Raw genomic sequence first — 25,756 nt, forward strand, 5'->3', positions numbered from 1 at the left:
CTCACTAGCTGTATAGTCTAGTTACAGTAGTGACACATGGCTCTGTGGAAGGCAAGCAACACTAATTTCCATCTTTGTTCATAAATAGGCACTTTGGACCATTGAGGTTTGAGGTTTGAACTTGGCTCTGCTTTCATAAATCCCTGTGGTGCCAGTTCCACAGTAGCTTGGTCCTCCCCATGAGGCATCCCTCTCACACAGTACAGAGTAGGGCCGTTTAAAGGCTTAACACAGTCATGGTGCCTGGTCAATCAATTCACAACTTCCCTCTACTCTGTGTGAAGTGAGAGGAACGTGTTGTATATTTGCATAACGCTTCTCACATTCACTCACTCTAGGTTGAAATTAAGTCTCTGAAATGAAGCTCTCTCTCCCTCTCACTGGAACCAGAATGGAGTGGAGAGAGGCTGGTCTGTGCTGTACTGTTCTGAACAGCTGTAGTGTCCTGTAGAGGCTGGTCTGTGTTATACTGTTCTGAACAGCTGTAGTGTTCTGTAGAGATTGGTCTGTGTTGTACTCTTCTGAACAGCTGCAGTGTCCTGTAGAGGCTGGTCTGTGCTGTACTGTTCTGAACAGTTGTAATGTTCTGTAGAGGCTGGTCTGTGCTGTACTGTTCTGAACAGCTGTAGTGTCCTGTAAAGGCTGGTCTGTGTTGTACTGTTCTGAACAGCTGTAGTGTCCTGTAGAGGCTGGTCTGTGCTGTACTGTTCTGGACAGTTGTAGTGTCCTGTAGAGGCTGGTCTGTGCTGTACTGTTCTGAACAGTTGTAGTGTCCTGTAGAGGCTGGTCTGTGCTGTACTGTTCTGAACAGTTGTAGTGTCCTGTAGAGGCTGGTCTGTGCTGTACTGTTCTGAACAGCTGTAGTGTCCTGTAAAGGCTGGTCTGTGTTGTACTGTTCTGAACAGCTGTAGTGTCCTGTAGAGGCTGGTCTGTGCTGTACTGTTCTGGACAGTTGTAGTGTCCTGTAGAGGCTGGTCTGTGCTGTACTGTTCTGAACAGTTGTAGTGTCCTGTAGAGGCTGGTCTGTGCTGTACTGTTCTGAACAGTTGTAGTGTCCTGTAGAGGCTGGTCTGTGCTGTACTGTTCTGGACAGTTGTAGTGTCCTGTAGAGGCTGGTCTGTGCTGTACTGTTCTGAACAGCTGTAGTGTCCTGTAGAGGCTGGTCTGTGCTGTACTGTTCTGAACAGTTGTAGTGTCCTGTAGAGGCTGGTCTGTGCTGTACTGTTCTGGACAGTTGTAAGCTCGTATGTGGAATGGGAGGGGAAAAGCTCTTAGTGATATGGGCTCTGCACTTAAAATTTTTAAAAAACTGTTCACTCTCGAAACCAGCAACTCAGGATGACAGTGTTACTTTCATGACTCCATAACACCTTCAAAAGTGCTAGACAGATTGAATATTCATGACAAAATAACCTATATGAATTTTTAAACAAGCTGTTGTTATGAAGAACTTATTTTGATGAACCTTAGAAGAAACACTGTTCATTCAATGAAAAGTTGATGGACGATCAAATTGAAAATCATCAAACCAGGGATGTCATTTGATGGTATTCATTTTCAAAGAAGAACAATAGAAAGATAATAATAATAATAATGATATAATAATAAGAAGAATCTAGGCTGACTTAGAAAGTATATATATATATATATACATTTTACTAGGCAAGTCAGTTAAGAACAAATTCTTAATTACAATGACAGCTTACCGGGGAACAGTGGGTTAACTGCCTTGCTCAGGGGTAGAACAACAGATTCAGCCCAGGGATTCGACCCAGCAACCTTCCGGTTACTAGCCCAACACTCTAACTACTAGGCTACCTGCCAACTTGCTCGCAGACGTTCTACCATGAGTGAATGAATAATTATTACAGTATTACTGATCTTATAACCTGTGTTCCAGGTCACCTGTGCCAGACGTCATGACGACGGGCCCGTCTGCACGGTACCGTCCCACCTGGGACCTGGCCCTGGACCCCCTGATGTCCTGCAAGCTGTGCCTTGGGGAGTTCCCACGTGAGCAGATGACCACCATCAGCCAGTGCCAATGTGTCTTCTGCAGCCTGGTCAGTAGGTACAGCCTACACACCTGAATAGGTCCTGTTCATTAGGCACCAAGCAGAAGAAAACAGACGGAATCACACACTTCACTAAGCACATATCTATTTAAGTCAGTAGCACACCTCTTTTGAGGTGTGGAGGAAAGAGCATTTTTAAGTTATGAAACAGATAGAGGCCATGGCTGTATTAAGACTGGGCTGTGTTAATTACGTATCAAACAGAAGAAAACGGAGTGAAACAGTGAGGAACTGAACTGTAGGAAACACACATTTTCATGTTCTGTTGGAAAACATTTTGTTACCGTGTCCCTTAATGATAAGACGGAAAGTGAAAATGAATGTTTTTTTATTGGATACTTCTAGGTAGTCCCTCCCCGTTTAAGTCTGTTTTCTTCCATTTGGTGCCTGATGAAATCAACCCAGTCTTAATGGATCCTGATATAGCCATGTACTCTGATTGTGCACTTACCCCTAGTACCCCTACAAGTGTGCTGACTTAAGTATAGCTGCAGTTAGTGAAGAGTGTGATTGAGAACAGGACAGCACTCAGCAGTGCTGAACATACTGTACTTCAGAGCTCTGGTCAAAAGTCGTGCAGTATAAAATGAATAGGGTACCAAACACAGGACCTATTCTGATGAGGAGGAGCAGCTTGGACTGTGTTGATGTAACTGTTCTTGTTCCTCCTAAGTGAGAGTGTGACTTGTGGAGTGAGTGGAGGTCAACATTATGTAACGTCTGCCTGCCTGTATCATCATGTAGGAAGACTAGAGGATACTAGAGAACTGGGATAAGTCTAGTCCTGTTCTGTTCTGTCCTGTCCTTTTCCGACCTGTTCTGTCCTGTGCTTTCATGTCCTGTCCTTTTCTGTCCTGCCCTGTTCTGTCCTGTTCTGTACTGTCCTGTTCTGCACTGTTCTGTACTGTCCTGTTCTGCACTGTTCTGTACTGTCCTGTTCTGTACTGTTCTGTCCTTTACTGTCCTGCCCTGTTCTGTACTGTTCTGTTCTGTACTGTTCTGTTCTGTACTGTTCTGTTCTGTTCTGTACTGTTCTGTCCTGTGCTGTGCTGTCATGTCCTTTACTGTTCTGTCCTGTTCTGCACTGTTCTGTCCTGTTCTGTTCTGTACTGTCCTGTACTGTACTGACCTGTTCTGTTCTGTACTGTCCTGTACTGTTCTATAATGTCCTGTCCTGTTCTATAATGTCCTGTCCTGTTCTGTACTGTTCTGTCCTGTTCTGTACTGTCCTGTACTGTCCTGTTCTGAACTGTTCTGTACTGTTCTGTACTGTTCTGTCCTGTTCTGTCCTGTTCTGCACTGTTCTGTACTGTCCTGTACTGTTCTGTACTGTTCTGTCCTGTTCTGCACTGTTCTGTACTGTTCTGTACTGTCCTGTTCTGTGCTGTTCTGCGCTGTCCTGTACTGTACTGTTCTGTTCTGCCCTGTTCTGTCCGATTCTGTCCTGTTCTGCACTGTTCTGTTCTGCACTGTTCTGTCCTGTTCTGTCCTGTTCTGCCATGTTCTGTTCTGTCCTGTTCTGTACTGTTATGTCCTGTTCTGTACTGTCCTGTACTGTTCTATAATGTCCTGTCCTGTTCTGTGCTGTCCTGTTCTGCACTGTCCTGTTCTGTACTGTTCTGCCCTGTCCTGTTCTGTCCTGTTCTGCACTGTTCTGCACTGTACTGTCCTGTTCTGCACTGTTCTGTACTGTACTGTCCTGTTCTGTCCTGTCCCATTCTGTACTGTTATGTACTGCTATGTTCTATTCTGTCCTGTTCTGTACTGTTCTGCTCTGTCCTGTTCTGCACTGTCCTGTTCTACACTGTTCTGCACTGTTCTGTACTGTCCTGTACTGTCCTGTTTTGCACTGTCCTGTTCTACACTGTTCTGTACCCTCCTGTTCTGTCCTGTTCTGTACTGTCCTGTTCTGCACTGTCCTGTTCTGTACTGTCCTGTTCTGTACTGTCCTGTTCTGTCCTGTTCTGCACTGTCCTATTCTACACTGTTCTGTACTGTCCTGTTCTGCACTGTTCTGTACTGTCCTGTTCTGCACTGTTCTGTACTGTTCTGCATTGTTCTGTCCTGTTCTGTACTGTCCTGTTCTGTCCTGGTCCATTCTGTACTGTTCTGTACTGCCACGTTCTGTTTTGTCCTGTTCTGTCCTGTCCTGTTCTGCACTGTCCTGTTCCACACTGTTCTGTACTGTCCTGTTCTGCACTGTTCTGTACTGTCCTGTTCTGCACTGTCCTGTTCTGCACTGTTCTGTCCGGTTCTGTACTGTCCTGTTCTGCACTGTCCTGTTCTACACTGTCCTGTTCTGTACTGTCCTGTTCTGTACTGTCCTGTTCTGCACTGTCCTGTTCTGCACTGTCCTGTTCTGCACTGTCCTGTCCTGTTCTGTACTGTCCTGTTCTGTACTGTCCTGTTCTGCACTGTCCTGTTCTACACTGTTCTGTACTGTTCTATACTGTACTGTTCTGCACTGTTCTGTCCTGACCCATTCTGTACTGCTCTGTACTGTACTGTTCTGCACTGTTCTGTCCTGACCCATTCTGTACTGTTCTGTACTGCCATGTTCTGTTCTGTCCTGTTCTGTTCTGTACTGTTCTGTACTGTACTGTTCCGTACTGTACTGTCCTGTTCTGCACTGTACTCTCCTGTTCTGTACTGTCCTGGGCTGTCATGTCCTGTCCTTTACTGTTCTGTCCTGTTCTGTACTGTTCAGTCCTGTTCTGTCCTGTTCTATACTGTTCAGTCCTGTACTGTTCTGTACTGTTCTGTACTGTCCTGTTCTGTACTGTTCTGTACTGTTCTGTCCTGTACTGTTCTGTACTGTCCTGTTCTGTACTGTCCTGTTCTGTTCTGTACTGTCCTATTCTACACTGTTCTGCACTGTTCTGTCCTGTTCTGTACTGTCCTGTCCTGTCCCATTCTGTACTGTTCTGTACTGCCATGTTCTGTCTTGTTCTGTACTGTTCTGTACTGTCCTATTCTGTCCTATTCTGTACTGTTCTGTTCTGTCCTGTTCTGTCCTGTTCTGTTCTGTCCTGTCTTTTCCTGTTCTGTATTGTCCTGTTCTGCACTGTTATGTACTGTCCTTTTCTGCACTGTTCTGTCCTGTTCTGCACTGTTCTGTACTGTCCTGTTCTGCACTGTTCTGTACTGTCCCGTTCTGTTCTGTCCTTTTCTGTACTGTCCTGTACTGTTCTGTCCTGTACTGTTCTGTTCTCTTCTGCCCTATATTGTACTGTTCTGTTCTGTCCTGTCCTGTACTGTCCTGTCCTGTTCTTTCCTGTACTGTTCTGCACTGTTCTGTACTGTCCTGTTCTGCACTGTTCTGCACTGTTCTGTCCTGTTCTGCACTGTTCTGTACTGTCCTGTTCTGCACTGTTCTGTCCGGTTCTGTACTGTCCTGTTCTGCACTGTCCTGTTCTACACTGTCCTGTTCTGTACTGTCCTGTTCTGCACTGTCCTGTTCTGCACTGTCCTGTTCTGCACTGTCCTGTCCTGTTCTGTACTGTCCTGTTCTGTACTGTCCTGTTCTGCACTGTTCTGTACTGTCCTGTTCTGCACTGTTCTGTCCGGTTCTGTACTGTCCTGTTCTGCACTGTCCTGTTCTACACTGTCCTGTTCTGTACTGTCCTGTTCTGCACTGTCCTGTTCTGCACTGTCCTGTTCTGCACTGTCCTGTCCTGTTCTGTACTGTCCTGTTCTGCACTGTCCTGTTCTACACTGTTCTGTACTGTTCTATACTGTACTGTTCTGCACTGTTCTGTACTTTTCTGTCCTGACCCATTCTGTACTGCTCTGTACTGTACTGTTCTGCACTGTTCTGTCCTGACCCATTCTGTACTGTTCTGTACTGCCATGTTCTGTCCTGTTCTGTTCTGTACTGTTCTGTACTGTACTGTTCCGTACTGTACTGTCCTGTTCTGCACTGTACTCTCCTGTTCTGTACTGTCCTGTTCTGTACTGTCCTGTCCTGTACTGTCCTGTTCTGTACTGTTCTGTCCTGGGCTGTCATGTCCTGTCCTTTACTGTTCTGTTCTGTTCTGTACTGTTCAGTCCTGTTCTGTACTGTTCTGTCCTGTTCTGTACTGTTCAGTCCTGTTCTGTACTGTTCTGTCCTGTTCTATACTGTTCAGTCCTGTACTGTTCTGTACTGTCCTGTTCTGTCCTGTTCTGTACTGTTCTGTCCTGTCCTGTTCTGTACTGTCCTGTTCTGTTCCGTACTGTCCTATTCTACACTGTTCTGCACTGTTCTGTCCTGTTCTGTACTGTCCTGTCCTGTCCCATTCTGTACTGTTCTGTACTGCCATGTTCTGTCTTGTTCTGTACTGTTCTGTACTGTCCTATTCTGTCCTATTCTGTACTGTTCTGTTCTGTCCTGTTCTGTTCTGTCCTGTCTTTTCCTGTTCTGTATTGTCCTGTTCTGCACTGTTCTGTACTGTCCTTTTCTGCACTGTTCTGTCCTGTTCTGCACTGTTCTGTACTGTCCTGTTCTGCACTGTTCTGTCCTGTTCTGCACTGTTCTGTACTGTCCCGTTCTGTTCTGTCCTTTTCTGTACTGTCCTGTACTGTTCTGTCCTGTACTGTTCTGTTCTGTTCTGTTCTGTCCTATATTGTACTGTTCTGTTCTGTCCTGTCCTATACTGTCCTGTCCTGTTCTTTCCTGTACTGTTCTGTCCTGTACTGCTCTATCTTGCTCTGCTCAAAAGGAGTGCACTTTATTGGGGATAAGGTGCAATTTGGGACACACACACTATCCATTGTATTTTTGTAATCAAATTTAATTCCTCTGCTTCTCCCTTGCAGTGCCTGAAGCAGTATGTTGAACTTCTGATCAAAGAGGGCCTCGAAACCACTATTAGCTGCCCAGACTCTGCCTGCCCAAAACAAGGTCACCTGCTAGAGAATGAGGTATAGTAAAGTAGTTCTACCAGGCTTCCAATTGAACTCAACTGAGCCCGTCCCAAATGGCACCCTATTCCCTATGTAGTGCACTACTGTTGATCAGGGCCTATAAGTAGGGAATAGGGTGCCATTTGAGACACTGTCACTGAGATCTCCAAGTACTGTAGCTATTTGTCTCTATTCCCATTGAACCTGGATGCGTCTTCAACAGGTCAAGAGTGCAACAAGCAGGGTGATGAGAGACCTATATCTGTGTATGTCTCTACGTATGTCTCTGTCTTGCAGATTGAATGCATGGTGGCAGCAGGGAGCATGCAGAGGTACAGGAGGCTGCAGTTTGAGAGAGGTACGTACAGGCAACTTCCTTGACCTCTAACCCCTGACAGGTGACTCATGACGATTCACAAGCTGTGGTAGTAGAGAGAGCAAGTTATCAATGTGACTCCCTCCCGCTCTCCTCCACTGTAGACCTATCTTAACCTCTCAAAACATTATATAAGACTCACAGAGAGAAGAGACTGAGAGTGGACACAGGACAGGTCACAGCCCTGATCACTGACCCAGTAACCCTGACACTGACCATACAGGCTGTAGGAGTAGAGAAAAGGAAGACACTGGACTGTTTATTCAGTAATGTGTCTTCTTTCTCCTCTACTTTCAGACCTATATTAGCCTCTGTTCAGATGACATAAGGCTCTCCGACAGAGCCGAAGGCTGGGAGCTTTTTCTCTCCATCTTAACTATTCAAATTCAGTTTAATTGAATTTGCGTAGGATTTAATTGGAAACCCCTTCAGATAAACAATCCTAAGACATCTGGCTCATGGATAATGGTAGATGAGAACTTTTTAGTGGATGCACACACACACACACACACACACACACACAGCAGTTGTTGTTAAATGTTCTGTACTGGATGTGTTAGGCTTTTATTTTTTACTCCTGACCACAGAAGAGTTCAAGAAGATTAGCATAATTGTGATGAGAGGGAGATCAAGCCAGGACACGGAATCATACTGTATTTCAGAATAGCTTTTATTGAGATGCCAAAGATGGAGAAGTGGAAATGGCTTCAGAAGCTGTGGTGGTAGCCTTGTTCTACATGTTTCTCTATTGGGTGTGCCGTTCCCACATGTTTCCTGTGGAGGTAAGAGGTCCCAGGCATAGAAATACAATGACTAGTACGTGATTCCCCATTTTAAGTCAACGTTCCGTGATGGGTAGACCGGCGGCCATATTGACTGTACCATGAAGTCTGTTTCTGTGGTATCAGAGAGCTCTGTCCATTTGTGATGGGAGGATAACAGTGGAAAATGGGCTGAAACAGGGAAGGACTACCTGAACTCATCCAATACAAATGTTAGTTTTCCACTGCAAAATGTTTTGTTACAATGTCCTTTAATGAATACGACCCTGTCCATGTGTGTCTTCCACAGAGGTGCTGCTGGACCCGTGTCGAACCTGGTGCCCGTCCTCTTCATGCCAGGCAGTGTGCCAACTGAAGGAGGGGGAAGTGGCACTACCACAGCTGGTCCAGTGCTCGGTGTGCAGGCTGGAGTTCTGCTCAGCCTGCCAGGCCAGCTGGCATAAAGGACAGGCCTGCCAGGACAACATGCCCATCATCACCTTCCTACCCGGGGAGACCAGGTAGGCTACAATATTACTACTACTGCCATTACAAACACAACTACAACACTACAACACAGCTACTACTACTACTACTACAACTACTACTCTACTACTACAGCTACTACAATACAGCTAATACTACAACATGCCTAGTACTACTACACACATACTACAACTATCACTACTACAACAAAACAGCTACTACTACCACTACTAATACAATACACCCACTACTACCACTACAACACACCTACTACACACATACTACTACTAATACTACTACTAATACTACTACTACAACAATGCAGGTACTACTACTACACATATACATATACACCTACTACTACTACTACCACTAATACTACAATACACCTACTACTACTACAACACATCTACTATTACTACTACTACTACCACCACTACTACTACCGCTACTACTACTACAACACATTTACTACAACTACTGCTGCTACTACTACACACCTACTACTATTACCACTACTACTACAACAACACATCTACTATTACACACATACTACTACTAACTACTACTATCACTGCAATACACTACAATACAGCTAATACTACTACAACAACAACACACCTAGTACTACAACGCATGTACTACTACTACTACAACTACTACTACAAAACACCTACTACTACTACTGCTACCACCACTACGACTACTACTACTACTACCACTACTACAACACATTTACTACTACTACTACTATTACTACTACTACTACCTCTACTACAACACATTTACTACCACTACTACTACTACTACCACAACACATGTACTACTACTATTACTACTATTACTATTACTGCTATTACTACTACTACTACTACAACACATTTACTACTATTATTACTACGATTACTACTACTACTATCACTACTACTACTACTACACCACATTTACTACTACTATTACTACTATTACTACCACTACTACTAGTACAACATATTTACTACTACTATTACTACTACAAACTACTATTACTACTACCACTACCTCAACACATTTACTACTACTACTACTACTACTACTCCTACTACTACTACACATTTAGTACTACTACTACTACTTCTATTACTACACATTTATTACTAATATTACTACTATTACTACTACTACTACTACTACAACACATTTACTACTACTACCATTACTACTACAAAACACACCTACCACTACTACTACAAAACACCTACGTACTACTACTACTGCAACACATGTACTACTACTACTACTGCTGCTACTACTACTACGACTACTACTACTACTACTACTACTAATACTACTACTACTGCAACACATGTGCTACTACTACTACTGCTACTACTACGACTACTACTACTACTACTACTACTAATACTACTACTACTACTACTACTACTACTACTACTAATACTACTACAACACATGTGCTACTACTACTACTGCTGCTACTACTACTACTACTACTACTACTACTACTACTACTACTACTACTACTACTACTACTACTACTACGACTACTACTACTAATACTACTACTACTACTACTACTACTACTAATACTACTCGCCTACTGTACCCTGGATCAGGGTAGGGTTCAGTAGGAAGGAACCGGTTTGAAACATTGTAAAATGGCAAGGTTCTATTTCAACGTGTCCAATGTGTCCAATTGTCCAACAGACAATAAGAACACAACAAGGCCCAACACAGAGTAAATGATAGAGTGATGTTTAGCTGTTAGTATCACTCTTATTATCCTTGACAGTGCAGTATGTACTGGTCTATATATGTCCTGTCCCCTGATGATTATTGTCTTCCAGTTCCTTCTACAAGAGCGACGATGAAGATGCACCCATCAAGTGCTGTCCCAAGTGTAAGGTGTACATCGAGAGGGACGAAGGCTGTGCTCAGATGATGTGCAAGAACTGTAAGCACGCCTTCTGCTGGTACTGTCTGGAGTCTCTGGACGTGAGTAGAAGCCATAAACACCCAACACATACACAACCTTCTGCTGCTACTGCCTGGGCCTGCCATAGAGATACAGTCTAATATTCTAATACTTACTAGTGTTCTATTGAATTGTGTGGAACCTGCACACAGTGACCAGAGCTTGCAAAAAGGACCTTGAGCGTGGTATGACTGTCGGTGCCAGGTGCGCCGCTTCCAGTATCTCAGAAACGACCTGCCTCCTGGGCTTTTCACGTACGACAGAGTCTACGGTTTACAGAGAATGGTGCAACAAACAAAAAACATCCAGTCAGCAGCAGTCCTGTGGCCAAAAACAACTTGTTGATGAGAAAGGTTGAAGGAGACTGGCAAGAAACCTGCAAAATAACAGGCGGTCCACAAACAGGCAAATAACAGTGCATTACAACAGTGGTGTGCAGAACGGCATCTGGGAATGCAGAACTCCCCGGTCCTTGTCACGGATGGGCTATTGCAGCAGACAACCACACCGGGTTCCACTCCTATCAGCTATACACAAGAAGAAGCAGCTCCAGGGGGCATGCGATCACCAACAATGAACAATTGAGGAGTGGAAAAACATTGCCTGGCCCGACGAATCCCAGTTCCTGTTGCAGCATGCTGATGGTAGAGTCAAGATTTGGCTTAAGCAGCATGAGTCCATTGCCCCATCCTGCCTGGTGTCAACAGTACAGACTGGTGGCGGTGGTGTAATGGTGTGAGGAATGTTTCCCTGGCACACGTTAGGTCCCTTGATACCAATTGAGCAACGTTGGAACGCCACACCTTGTAGAATCCATGCTCAAAAGAATTCAGGCTGTTCTGGAGGCAAACTACTCTTTTGTTGCCGTTTTTACAATAAAAAAAAACATACATAGCAAAAACAACAGTCAACTTAACATTTACATACATTCTTTTCAACAAACATTAATGACATCACACTTGCTTGGACACACATGTCCCCAACGTATCCACATATAATGTTGTTTTCAATGCTTGTAAGAATCTGCCCCATATGACTTCAAATATTTATGTTGTTTCCGTCTGTAGCCAGTTATACTTAAACAATAAAGCATTAGATTTGTACATTCTCTTAACGTTGGGGTATCATTTGACTTACAGTATTTAAGTAATAGCTTCTTCAATATAAGTGACAAAATTATATTGTCCAACCCATTGGGTATCTCACCACACCTCCATATGCCATGTCTTGAAATACTTTATACAGATAGACAGATTCAAAATAAACCTACATTGTAAAACTTCTGACAGCCAGCATTCGAACGAATTTTTTGTTGTCTTTATATCACTCCCAGAAGGCATTCATTATTCATGTCACGGGGAACTAGGTGTGTGAGGAATGGAATCAGGCGCAGAGAGTTCCACAGGGAAAAAGTGTACTTTAATAAGGTACAAACAAACAAGCCCACAACACAGGGCGCGGAAATATATGGACCATACAAAAACACAGGGTACCAGGTCCAGAACACGAACACACCTAACTAACGTACACACGTAACACAAAATTAATTCTGCACAAAAACAAGGGCGGGTAAACCTACTTTAAATACGGAAGCCCATCAAGCTCACACAAATAGACACAGGTGCAACTAATAAGACAAAACAAACAGACAACGAAAAAGGGATCGGTGGCGGCTAGTAGGCCGGTGAGGAGGACCGCCGAGCACCGCCCGAACAGGCAGGGGAGCCAACTTCGGCGGAAGTTGTTAGTTTTACACTTAAGACATGACTCTGCCATTGTGCTGTAGAATTTGTGAATTTTGTCTCTTTCAGTTTATACTGGATTAAGCATCAATTTGAATTAATTGTAATTCTGTTCGTTATTTTTTAACACTCCCTTCATCTTGTGCCAATATCAGTTATTTTTAAGTCTTGATTCCAATAGTTACTTATTATAGTTAAGGTTTCTTATCACATGAGTATCTGTTTCTGACTCAAATAGGATTCCATCAACATTGCTCTGATGTCCAAACGCTTTCAGGTTCATTTTCTCATTCTGTCATGGAAGTAATTATATTTAGGCAATTACCATGTCATTTACGGTTTCTTTGATTTTAGATTTCCACGTGGGTCAATTTATCGGTGAATTCTGAATGTATAATTCAATAGATAACCATTTGAACAGAAAATATCAACACGTCTAATCTACAAGTCTAATCTTAGTGTGTCTTGTCAAAACATACATATGATCTCGGCCAGTGTCCATTTTTCTAGTGGGCCTGCCCCCACATTTAACCCTGACTTTTAAAACATGTAATCCAGGCTTTAACCCTGATAGTGATTCTTTCTCTCTCTCCAGGACGACTTCCTCCTGATCCACTACGATAAAGGGCCATGCAGAAACAAACTGGGCCACTCCAGAGCTTCAGTGATCTGGCACCGGACACAGGTACTGTATTGTAAAAACTAAGCATTAGTTGGCTTTAGCTCAGCGGGCTAACAATCGTCTGGCATGCTGGAGTTCCGGGTTCGAACCCAGTCAGTCACACAGGTTAGCTGTGGCAGCAGTATCTACAGTTGAAGTCGGAGGTTTACATACATTCTTCCAACAATTGTTTACAGACAGATTATTTCACTTAATATCACTGTATCACAATTCCAGTGGGTCAGAAATGTACACACACTAAGTTGACTGTCCTTCTAAACAGCTTGGAAAATTCCAGAAAATTATGTCATGGCTTTAGAATCTTCTTATAGGCTAACTGACATCATTTGAGACATTTGAGACAACTGGAGGTGTACCTGTGGATGTATTTCAAGGCCTACCTTCAGACAGCAAAGGACCTTGTGAAGATGCTGGAGGAAACAGGTTCAAAATGATCTATATCCACAGTAAAACGAGTCCTATATCGACATAACCTGAAATTGTCATGTACTGTCATGTTGTGTCTTGTCTCTGTCCTTTCCCTTCACCCTGTCTCCCTCTGCTGGTCGTTGTTAGGTTACCTTTTCTCCCCCGCTTTCCCCCAGCTGTTCCTTGTCTCCTCTGACTACCCATTCACCCCGTTTCCCACCTGTTCCCTTTTTCCCTCTGATTAGGTCCCTATATCTCTCTCTGTTTCTGTTCCTGTCCTTGTCGGATTCTTGTTTGTTGTGTTTCATGCCTGAGCCAGACTATCGTCATGTTTGCTGTAACCTTGTCCTGTCCTGTCGGAATCTGCCGGTCTATCTGAGCCTACCTATGTTTGGTTATTAAAGAAGCTCTGTTTAAGTTAGTTCGCTTTTGGGTCCTCATTCACTCACCATAACAGAAGAATCCGACCAAGAATGGACCCAGCGACTTCGGATCCTCTCCACTCAGCCGTCGGGATCCAGGGAGCGATGCTAGGCAGACACGAGCAGGAAGTGTCTGCTGCTCGACATGCCGTTGAGACCCTGGCCACCCAAGTCTCCAACCTCACAGAACAGGTTCACCATCTCCGCCTCGATCCACCGGCCACTTCCAGGGCTTTCGAATCTCCGGAGCCCAGAATCAATAACCCGCCGTGTTACTCTGGGGAGCCCACTGAATGCCGCTCGTTCCTCACCCAGTGTGATATTGTGTTTTCTCTCCAGCCCAACACTTACTCCAGGAGCACTGCTCGTGTCGCCTACGTCATATCTCTCCTTATTGGACGGGCTCGTGAGTGGGGCACGGCAATCTGGGAGGCAAGGGCTGAGTGTACTAACCAGTATCAGGACTTTAAGGAGGAGATGATACGGGTTTTTGATCGATCTGTTTTTGGGGAGGAGGCTTCCAGGGCCCTGTCTTCCCTATGTCAAGGCAATCGATCCATAACAGACTACTCTATTGAGTTTTGCACTCTTGCTGTCTCCAGTGGCTGGAACGAGCCGGCCTTGCTCGCTCGTCTTCTGGAGGGTTTCCGCGCAGAGGTAAAGGATGAGATTCTCTCCCGGGAGGTTCCTTCCAGCGTGGATTCCTTGATTGAACTCGCTATTCGCATTGAGCGACGGGTTGATCTTCGTCACCGAGCTCGTGGAAAGGAGCTCGCGCTCTCCGTCGCCTCCCTCTCCGCATCACTACCATCTTCCTCTGCCGGCTCGGGTGCTGAGCCCATGCAGCTGGGAGGTATCCGCATCTCGACTAAGGAGAGGGAACGGAGAATCACCAACCGCCTCTGTCTCTATTGCGGTTCCGCTGGTCATTTTGTCACTTCATGTCCAGTAAAAGGCCAGAGCTCGTCAGTAAGCGGAGGGCTACTGGTGAGCGCTACTACTCCTGTCTCTCCTTCAAGATCCTGCACTACCTTGTCGGTCCATCTACGCTGGACCGGTTCGTCAGCTTCCTGCAGTGCCTTAATAGACTCTGGGGCGGAGGGCTGTTTTATGGACGAGACCTGGGCTCGGGAACATGACATTCCTCTCAGACAGTTAAAGGAGCCCACGGCCTTGTTCGCCCTGGATGGTAGTCCTCTCCCCAGGATTCAGCGTGAGACGCTACCTTTAACCCTCACTGTTTCTGGTAATCATAGTGAAACCATTTCTTTTTTAATTTTTCGTTCACCTTTTACACCTGTTGTTTTGGGCCATCCCTGGCTAGTTTGTCATAATCCTTCCATTAATTGGTCTAGTAATTCTATCCTCTCCTGGAACGTCTCTTGTCATGTGAAATGTTTAATGTCTGCTATCCCTCCTGTTTCCTCTGTCTCTTCTTCACAGGAGGAGCCTGGTGATTTGACAGGGGTGCCGGAGGAATATCACGATCTGCGCACGGTGTTCAGTCGGTCCAGGGCCACCTCTCTTCCTCCACACCGGTCGTATGATTGTAGTATTGATCTCCTTCCGGGAACCACCCCCCCCCCCCCGGGGTAGACTATACTCTCTGTCGGCTCCCGAACGTAAGGCTCTCGAAGATTATTTGTCTGTAGCTCTTGACGCCGGTACCATAGTCCCCTCCTCCTCTCCCGCCGGAGCGGGGTTTTTTTTTGTCAAGAAGAAGGACGGGTCTCTGCGCCCCTGCATAGATTATCGAGGGCTGAATGACATAACAGTGAAGAATCGTTATCCGCTTCCTCTTATGTCTTCAGCCTTCGAGATCCTGCAGGGAGCCAGGTTTTTCACTAAGTTGGACCTTCGTAACGCTTACCATCTCGTGCGCATCAGGGAGGGGGACGAGTGGAAGACGGCGTTTAACACTCCGTTAGGGCACTTTGAATACCGGGTTCTTCCTTTCGGCCTCGCTAACGCTCCAGCTGTCTTTCAGGCATTAGTCAATGATGTCCTGAGAGACATGCTGAACATCTTTGTTTTCGTTTACCTTGACGATATCCTGATTTTTTCACCGTCACTCCAGATTCATGTTCAGCACGTTCGACGTGTCCTCCAGCGCCTTTTAGAGAATTGTCTTTTTGTGAAGGCTGAGAAGTGCACTTTTCATGCCTCCTCCGTCACATTTCTCGGTTCTGTTATTTCCGCTGAAGGCATTAAGATGGATCCCGCTAAGGTCCAAGCTGTCATTGATTGGCCCGTCCCTAAGTCACGCGTCGAGCTGCAGCGCTTTCTCGGCTTCGCAAACTTCTATCGTCGTTTCATCCGTAATTTCGGTCAGGTGGCAGCTCCTCTCACAGCCCTTACTTCTGTCAAGACGTGCTTTAAGTGGTCCGTTTCCGCCCAGGGAGCTTTTGATCTCCTCAAGAATCGTTTTACATCCGCTCCTATCCTTGTTACACCTGACGTCTCTAGACAGTTCGTTGTCGAGGTTGACGCGTCAGAGGTGGGCGTGGGAGCCATCCTTTCTCAGCGCTCCCTCTCTGACGACAAGGTCCACCCATGCGCGTATTTTTCTCATCGCCTGTCGCCGTCGGAACGTAACTATGATGTGGGTAACCGCGAACTGCTCGCCATCCGGTTAGCCCTAGGCGAATGGCGACAGTGGTTGGAGGGGGCGACCGTTCCTTTTGTCGTTTGGACTGACCATAGGAACCTTGAGTACATCCGTTCTGCCAAACGACTTAATGCGCGTCAGGCGCGTTGGGCGCTGTTTTTCGCTCGTTTCGAGTTCGTGATTTCTTATCGTCCGGGCTCTAAGAACACCAAGCCTGATGCTTTGTCTCGTCTCTTCAGTTCTTCAGTAGCCTCCACTGACCCCGAGGGGATTCTCCCTGAGGGGCGTGTTGTCGGGTTGACTGTCTGGGGAATTGAGAGGCAGGTAAAACAAGCGCTCACTCACACTCCGTCGCCGCGCGCTTGTCCTAGGAACCTTCTTTTCGTTCCCGTTCCTACTCGTCTGGCCGTTCTTCAGTGGGCTCACTCTGCCAAGTTAGCCGGCCACCCTGGCGTTCGGGGTACGCTTGCTTCCATTCGCCAGCGTTTTTGGTGGCCCACCCGGGAGCATGACACGCGTCGTTTCGTGGCTGCTTGTTCGGTCTGCGCGCAGACTAAGTCCGGTAACTCTCCTCCTGCCGGCCGTCTCAGGCCGCTTCCTATTCCCTCTCGACCGTGGTCTCACATCGCCTTAGATTTTGTCACCGGACTGCCTTCGTCAGCGGGGAAGACTGTTATTCTTACGGTTGTCGATAGGTTCTCTAAGGCGGCTCATTTCATTCCCCTTGCTAAGCTTCCTTCTGCTAAAGAGACGGCACAAATCATCATCGAGAATGTTTTCAGAATTCATGGCCTTCCGTCAGACGTCGTTTCGGACAGAGGTCCGCAATTCACGTCTCAATTTTGGAGGGAGTTTTGCCGTTTGATTGGGGCTTCCGTCAGTCTCTCTTCCGGCTTTCACCCCCAGTCTAACAGTCAAGCAGAACGGGCCAATCAGACTATTGGTCGCATCTTACGCAGTCTTTCTTTTCGTAACCCTGCGTCTTGGTCAGAACAGCTCCCCTGGGCAGAATACGCCCACAACTCGCTTCCTTCGTCTGCGACCGGGCTATCTCCTTTTCAGAGTAGCCTCGGGTACCAGCCTCCGCTGTTCTCATCTCAGTTCGCCGAGTCCAGCGTCCCCTCCGCTCAGGCTTTTGTCCAACGTTGCGAGCGCACCTGGAAGAGGGTCAGGTCTGCACTTTGCCGTTATAGGACGCAGACTGTGAGGGCTGCTAATAAGCGTAGAATTAAGAGTCCTAGATATTGTCGCGGTCAGAGAGTTTGGCTCTCCACTCAGAACCTTCCCCTTAAGACGGCTTCTCGCAAGTTGACCCCGCGGTTCATTGGTCCGTTCCGTATTTCTCGGGTCATTAATCCTGTCGCAGTTCGACTTCTTCTTCCGCGATACCTTCGTCGCGTCCACCCGGTCTTCCATGTCTCCTGCATCAAGCCCGTCCTTCGCGCCCCCGCTCGTCTTCCCCCCCCCCCCCCATCCTTGTCGAGGGCGCACCCATCTACAGGGTCCGTAAAATTTTGGACATGCGTCCTCGGGGCCGTGGTCACCAGTACCTCGTAGATTGGGAGGGGTACGGTCCTGAGGAGAGGAGTTGGGTTCCCTCTCGGGACGTGCTGGACCGTGCGCTGATCGAGGATTTCCTCCGTTGCCGCCAGGTTTCCTCCTCGAGTGCGCCAGGAGGCGCTCGGTGAGTGGGGGGGTACTGTCATGTACTGTCATGTTGTGTCTTGTCTCTGTCCTTTCCCTTCACCCTGTCTCCCTCTGCTGGTCGTTGTTAGGTTACCTTTTCTCCCCCGCTTTCCCCCAGCTGTTCCTTGTCTCCTCTGACTACCCATTCACCCCGTTTCCCACCTGTTCCCTTTTTCCCTCTGATTAGGTCCCTATATCTCTCTCTGTTTCTGTTCCTGTCCTTGTCGGATTCTTGTTTGTTGTGTTTCATGCCTGAGCCAGACTATCGTCATGTTTGCTGTAACCTTGTCCTGTCCTGTCGGAATCTGCCGGTCTATCTGAGCCTACCTATGTTTGGTTATTAAAGAAGCTCTGTTTAAGTTAGTTCGCTTTTGGGTCCTCATTCACTCACCATAACAGAAATGCTGCTCAGCAAGAAAGTAGCCACTGCTCCAAAACCGCCATAAAAAAACAGACTACGATTTGCAACTGCACATGGGGACAAAGATCGTTCTTTTTGGAGAAATGTCCTCTGGTCTGATGAAACAAAAATAGAACTGTTTGGCCATAATGACCATCATTATGTTTGGAGGAAAAAGGGGGAGGCTTGCAAGCCGAAGAACACCATCCCAACCGTGAAGCACGGGGGTGACAGCATCATGTTGTGGGGGTGCTTTGCTGCAGGAGGGACTGATGCACTTCACAAAATAGATGGCATCATGAGGTAGGAACATTATGTGGATAAATTGAAGCAACATCTCAAGACATCAGTCAGGAAGTTAAAGCTTGTTCGCAAATGGGTCTTCCAAAAGGACAATGACCCCTAGCATACTTCCAAAGTTGTGGCAAAATGGCTTAAGGACAACAAAGTCAAGGTATTGGTGTGGCCAACACAAAGCCCTGACCTCAATCCTATAGAAAATTTGTGGGCAGAACTGAAAAAGTGTGTGCGAGCAAGGAGGCCTACAAACCTGACTCACTTACACCGGCTCTGACAGGAGGAATGGGCCAAAATTCACCCAACTTATTGTGGGAAGCTTGTGGAAGACTACCCGAAACGTTAGACCCAAGTTAAACAATTTAAAGGCAATGCTACCAAGTACTAATTGAGTGTATGTAAACTTCTGACCCACTGGGAATGTGATGAAAGAAATAAAAACTGAAATAAATCATTATTTCTACTAATATTCTGACATTTCACATTCTTAAAATAAAGTGGTGATCCTAACTGACCTAAGACCATTTTTACTAAGATTTAAATGTCAGGAATTGTGAAAAACTGAGTTTAAATGTATTTGGCTAAGGTGAATGTAAACTTCCGACTTCAACTGTATGTAGACCAATCCCCCACCTGCCTGTCCAGTTACAGGTCCTTGTTTTCATACTATCTGCCTGTCACTGTAGAAGGAGGTCTTGGAGGAGGTCTAAGACAACATTGGGACAACAATTGTAAAAAAAAAATGTGTTTGAATGTGTCTGGCCACACTAGTTCCTCTGTAAGTCTTATGTAGGTTTAACACCTAACTGCTTCATCAATATTTAAAAGGTGTTGTTGAAAGCTCTTATCCCATTAGACTCAACACTTAACACTACCAACACAATGATTTTTATAACAGCATGTTGACTGTTTATCATCAAGGACACTAAGTGATGTATATACAGTGCCTTGCGAAAGTATTCGGCCCCCTTGAACTTTGCGACCTTTTGCCACATTTCAGGCTTCAAACATAAAGATATAAAACTGTATTTTTTTGTGAAGAATCAACAAGTGGGACACAATCATGAAGTGGAACGACATTTATTGGATATTTCAAACTTTTTTAACAAATCAAAAACTGAAAAATTGGGCGTGCAAAATGATTTAGCCCCCTTAAGTTAATACTTTGTAGCGCCACCTTTTGCTGCGATTACAGCTGTAAGTCGCTTGGGTATGTCTCTATCAGTTTTGCACATCGAGAGACTGACATTTTTTCCCATTCCTCCTTGCAAAACAGCTCGAGCTCAGTGAGGTTGGATGGAGAGCATTTGTGAACAGCAGTTTTCAGTTCTTTCTATGGACAGAGTCTCCCACCTCAGCTGTAGATCTCTGCAGTTCATCCAGAGTGATCATGGGCCTCTTGGCTGCATCTCTGATCAGTCTTCTCCTTGTATGAGCTGAAAGTTTAGAGGGACGGCCAGGTCTTGGTAGATTTGCAGTGGTCTCATACTCCTTCCATTTCAATATTATCGCTTGCACAGTGCTCCTTGGGATGTTTAAAGCTTGGGAAATCTTTTTGTATCCAAATCCGGCTTTAAACTTCTTCACAACAGTATCTCGGACCTGCCTGGTGTGTTCCTTGTTCTTCATGATGCTCTCTGCGCTTTTAACGGACCTCTGAGACTATCACAGTGCAGGTGCATTTATACGGAGACTTGATTACACACAGGTGGATTGTATTTATCATCATTAGTCATTTAGGTCAACATTGGATCATTCAGAGATCCTCACTGAACTTCTGGAGAGAGTTTGCTGCACTGAAAGTAAAGGGGCTGAATAATTTTGCACGCCCAATTTTTCCGTTTTTGATTTGTTAAAAAAGTTTGAAATATCCAATAAATGTCGTTCCACTTCATGATTGTGTCCCACTTGTTGTTGATTCTTCACAAAAAAATACAGTTTTATATCTTTATATTTGAAGCCTGAGATGTGGCAAAAGGTCGCAAAGTTCAAGGGGGCCGAATACTTTCGCAAGGCACTGTATCTGTATATTCAGTGTCAGAAACCACAGGTGGTTGGTGCCACCTTAGTTGGGGGGCTCATGGTTTCCATGTGTTTGATGTCATTCCATCCACTCCGTTCCAGCAATTATTATGAGCCGTCCTCCCTAAGAAGCCTCCACTATCAGAAAAACTGTATGTTTGCCAATCCTGTCTGTCACAATGTAGATTTATATTTGAGGAACTACTGCCACCTTCTGGATATTCAGTGTACTAATTCATGGGCAAGTGAAAGATTGAATAATGTTGTGTTGATGCATCATTGTACTACTTACTGTACATCACTTCCCTCCGGTGTCTATGTGATGTCTGGGTTAAAACAAGCACCTCATGAATCCCATGTTACAACTGGTGATGTTAAACGGGCTTAGATACATTTGGTTGATTGCTAATGTGTGTATGTTGTAAAATCATTCACTTCCACTTGCGCTCTCTCTCTCTCGCTCTTGCTCTTTCTCTCTTGCTCTCTCTCTCTCTCTCGCTAGTGTCTCTCTATCGCTCTCTCTCTCGATCTCTTTCGCTCTCTCTCTCTCTCTCTCTCTCTCTCGTTACTGGCTCTCTCTCTCACTCTCGCTCTCTTTCTCTCTCCAGGTGGTGGGGATATTTGCTGGCTTCGGTCTGCTCCTACTGGTGGCTTCTCCCTTCCTCCTCCTAGCCACACCCTTTGTTCTGTGCTGCAAATGTAAATGCAGTAAAGGAGATGACGATCCTCTGCCTACCTAACCAACCCTGCCCTGGACACAGGGTCAGGTCAGCTCACCTGACAGACAGGGGCACCAGGCCTGTTGATGGACAGGGTGTTTGGTGTTTGGTTAGTCATCCACTCCTTACAGTGTTTTAATCCCGCACACCGGCCCAGAGGACTCTTAGGGATTGATGGGTTTGTCGCTGGGGCAGCACAGTGCAAGTGGAAGAGGAATATTGACTTTGGGCGGAGCCAGCAAATTGGGTTGTGGGGACACTCTAAACAGTGTAGTTTTGATGTGATGTGTTAAGAAGGACCGGACCTGCAGAGGCGAGGAGGACAGAACCACCAGTCAGTGTTGGGCTGGGTTGGTTGTTGCTTCAGAGGTCAATCTGGGATTGGTGGTTATAGCTCTGTCTATGTGTGTCAGGTTCAAGGTTAAGGTTATTTGTACAACTGTCTTGGTGCTTGTTTGGGGGACTGCAAATATAATGTAGGTATATTTGGAGGGAGCAGCCTTGGCTATCAGCCACGGAATGTGGAAGTGTCTCCTATAAGGGTAGATACTGTGTCCCAAGTGACAACGTATTCCCTATATAATCCACTATTTCTGACCAGGACCCATAAGGCTCTGGTTAAAAGTAGTGCACTATTTAGGGAATATTTACTTACCAACCGGTTCTCCCTCTTCAGCTCTTGAGCTTTGTATAAGAACACAAACAATATCAAGGATCTCATCAGAGAAAACCATTTCAGATTATCCGTTTGTATCATGTAAATCTCTGAGGATTCACAACGTCCCTCAAATATATTTTGAACGTTTTGTTTTCTATTATAGACTTGCTGGGAAAGATTTGTCAGATAAAAGATGAGACTATTGTTCAACATAACCTACAGGATGCATGGCTACTATATGCTTGAGGATGTCATATAATCTCCTCAGATTATAAGGAGTCAACTTTACCACCATCTTGAATTTACTGCCCGTTCTCCCGAAGAAAAATATGTGTAAATGGGCAAACTTCCTTTGCAACTATTTACCATAGAATAATTTGCTAGAATCGAGAGTGAATGGTATAACATTGATCTTTCAGTATTTATATCAACACAGTGGAATAAACAGCATCCCAGATGTAGCAAGCAGGAGTCGATTCCATTTCAGTTAAATCAATTCAGGAAGATAAATGAAATTCCAATTTCAATTTTCCTCATTGCTTCTTTGAGAAATATTTGGAATTGGAATTTCAATTTACTGAATGAAAAGGAATTGACCCCAAACCTGGTCGCAAGTGCTAATGTCCACTGAATAACCCATTCTGTAGCAGCTCAACCTACTTCTGTTATATTTACTAGCAGTGAAACCTCTTTACCCTTTAATGAGTTAAACTAACCATCTTATATTAGACAATGCACTTGAGTTGAGGTAGCCATGGTGCCACAAAATGTCTTTCAAATCTACTTTGATATGAGTGTGATTGATTCACACTCCCTTTTTACCAAAATGCTCTTATTTGATATTGTACAATTCTGAACACTACTGTTATTTATCCTACAATTTGTCACATGTACTACTAGCATTCTCCTGTTACGCTCCACACCAATTATGTTGAGAAAGACTTCATTGCTTGCGTGTTGTATTTTTGTGGATAGAAAAATATCAGAATAGTAGCTTTACTTAAAAGAATTCTGTGACACAATGACAATGGTGTACATTCAGGGTTTAAAAAGTGTACAAGTATTCGATCACATAGTTTTTTGTATATGGATATAATCTCATCCCCAGGTTCAAGCGCTATGACAGAGCGAGAGCCAGCAAGTGGACTAGATTAATATGGATGTATTTCCATGATATGATTTCGAGTTTTTAAATGTACTGCTTAATTGATCATTTCACGGTATTCTGTCACAAAACCTGACCAATTGAGTCAGACTCCAAATATGGGCTCAACACATCTTGGTCCAGTTTTATAGCAGCAATTGGGTCAATACAGCAGGAGACTTATCTGAGAAATGAGGAGGTGTGTGTGTGTTAGGGGGCGGGATCAGGCTAATAGGCTTATTTATAATTGGTGGTCAAGTTTTTGGAGTCAAATGTAGCCAAAATGATCCTTTAAGATCTCTAGGTCAGGACCACTTGTAGTGTGTGTTCACTTCCATTTTAACTTCTTCAGTTTGTTTGTATTTAGGGGGTTTTATGTTTAAAGAATATTGCATTGCACTCAACTAATTATATTTAAACTGTATGAAGAACAGCTTTGTTACTGTAGCATTTCTGCATATGAGTTCTGTTATGTTAAATGGATACTTCGGGATTTTGGCAATGAGGTCCTTCATCTACTTCCCCAGAGTCAGATAAACTCGGGAATAGTATTTTTATGTCTCTGTGTGCAGTTTGAAGGATGTTGCTATCTAGCGCTAGCGCAATTGCTAACTAGCCTTAACACCATGCATGCTAGCAGATACCATAGACTTCCAGCCATTGCGCTAACGCTAGTTAGCATTGCCAAAATCCCCAAATATCCATTTAAGTTCTTGTTCAGATGTTTACATACTGTACATTTGTTTGTAACACCACATACTTTAAATAAAAAGCACAGTTAGCTTGTTCTGGTAGCAGGTATTCTTGGTTATGTGCTTTGATGGAATCAAATTAAATGGAATCAAATTAAATCAAATTTTACCTGTCACTTGCCGAATGCAACATGTGTTGACTTTACTGTGAAATGCTTATTTACGAGCCATTTCCCAACAATGCAGAGTTTTAAAAAAGAATATTAAATTGCTAAATAAAAAAGGTAAATAGTAATAAAATAACATTAACAAGGTTATATACAAGGAGTACCGGTAATGAGTCAATGTGCAGGGGTACCAGGTATAATATGTAGGTAGGGGTGAAAGTGACTAGTCAATCAGGATATAATATAAACAGAATAGCAGGGGGAGTATATGGGCCTCCTTTCAGACACTGTGGATGGTACCAGAAATAATTGTAAAGTAACAAATATGTGTTAAAGATTCTCGAGTCAGAGGAACAGAAAAATGCAGCAATAAAGAATCAAGCACATCATCAATCAATTTGTTATACATCAATCTTGTGCAAGGCGTCTTGCACATCACTAGTAGAAAGTTGTTGAAATGAAAAGAAAGAACTGCAGAGGGAAAGGAAGATCAGATGTTTCGATGCAGTACTCTGTACTATCATCTATAGAGTGGAGTAGGACAATATACAGTGGGACTACAAGTAATGTACAGTTAGACTATATTAGTCACACGTTATGGTAACATAGATGTTTTAATACATGCTTTATGAAAACCACAATGTCACCACTCTAATAAGTAAACTATTACTGTTTATCCCTGAGAAATAACCACATTGAAAACTCAGTACACAGACATACCGCCATCCTCTGCCCCTCTACAGTTAATCATTTGAAGAGCAGACCTAACACACTCTGGACCTCTTGACACGAACAGGCTCCCCCAGCCCAAGACGGGGTGGTGGGACCTCAACATCTGCTGTGTGTGGTCTAATCCGAGCATCTAGTTCTGTGTCCCTGGACCACGCATGGTCTGGCACGGGGACCCGCAGGGGCAGGTGGGCAGCTGCCTCCCACGGCAACAGTTCAACACCAAACCTAATCAATTCATGTGCTTCTCCACCAACTACCTCGGCCATCTGTCCGGACCTGAACTACACACCACACAGGAACACAGCAGCGCTACGATGTTCACTCCGGTGCACACAGAACGACAGAACTCATGATCAGAGGCTAGATCCCATGTTGTTATCTAACTAGAGATGTTGAAGACAAAGGAGGTACAAAGGAGTGGTGTGTTTACTGCCTCTTGGTTTCAATCTACTGAGTGAAATATTGAGGGTGGAAGTTGGGACTAGGGAGCTGAAATACTGTTTTACAGCCACAAGAGGGCATCCTTAGTTTGGATTTCGTTATGTAACCACTGCATCTAACAATGTGCCCAATTGCTCACATGGTACATTGGCTTTGTGACTGTATAACGTTTATTGTTTACTTTCTGTTTATTGTAACGTTTATTGTTTACTTTCTCTCCCTTTAATTATTTCATCCATGTGCAGAATATCCTCCAACCAAAACCTTCACACCATTCACAGCAGAACAGCAGGAGTGAGCAGAGAGCTGGAACTGAGGGCCTTCATATCCCCAGGTGAGCTGTGGGAGCCTCTGGTCAGCTTACCATTACAACCCTCCC

At 44.8% G+C, this 25,756-nt stretch overlaps 1 protein-coding gene across 1 annotated transcript in view; it reads left to right on the top strand.

Moving 5' to 3' along the window:
* The window catches only part of LOC110529438 (putative E3 ubiquitin-protein ligase RNF144A-A), a 46,774-nt gene extending 22,573 nt beyond the window's left edge, over positions 1–24,201 (top strand). The window contains exons 2-8 of the mRNA XM_036984819.2: positions 1,901–2,063; positions 6,873–6,977; positions 7,257–7,317; positions 8,407–8,617; positions 10,430–10,577; positions 12,895–12,984; positions 21,433–24,201. Coding sequence (XP_036840714.1) covers positions 1,920–2,063; positions 6,873–6,977; positions 7,257–7,317; positions 8,407–8,617; positions 10,430–10,577; positions 12,895–12,984; positions 21,433–21,564 — 891 coding nt within the window. The 5' untranslated portion in view covers positions 1,901–1,919 and the 3' untranslated portion in view covers positions 21,565–24,201. The remainder of the gene's footprint in view (positions 1–1,900; positions 2,064–6,872; positions 6,978–7,256; positions 7,318–8,406; positions 8,618–10,429; positions 10,578–12,894; positions 12,985–21,432) is intronic.
* The last annotated feature ends 1,555 nt before the right edge of the window (positions 24,202–25,756 follow it).

This window comes from Oncorhynchus mykiss, chromosome 8 (genome assembly GCF_057628025.1).
Source record: "Oncorhynchus mykiss isolate SJ-2025 chromosome 8, ASM5762802v1, whole genome shotgun sequence".
NCBI lineage: Eukaryota > Metazoa > Chordata > Actinopteri > Salmoniformes > Salmonidae > Oncorhynchus > Oncorhynchus mykiss.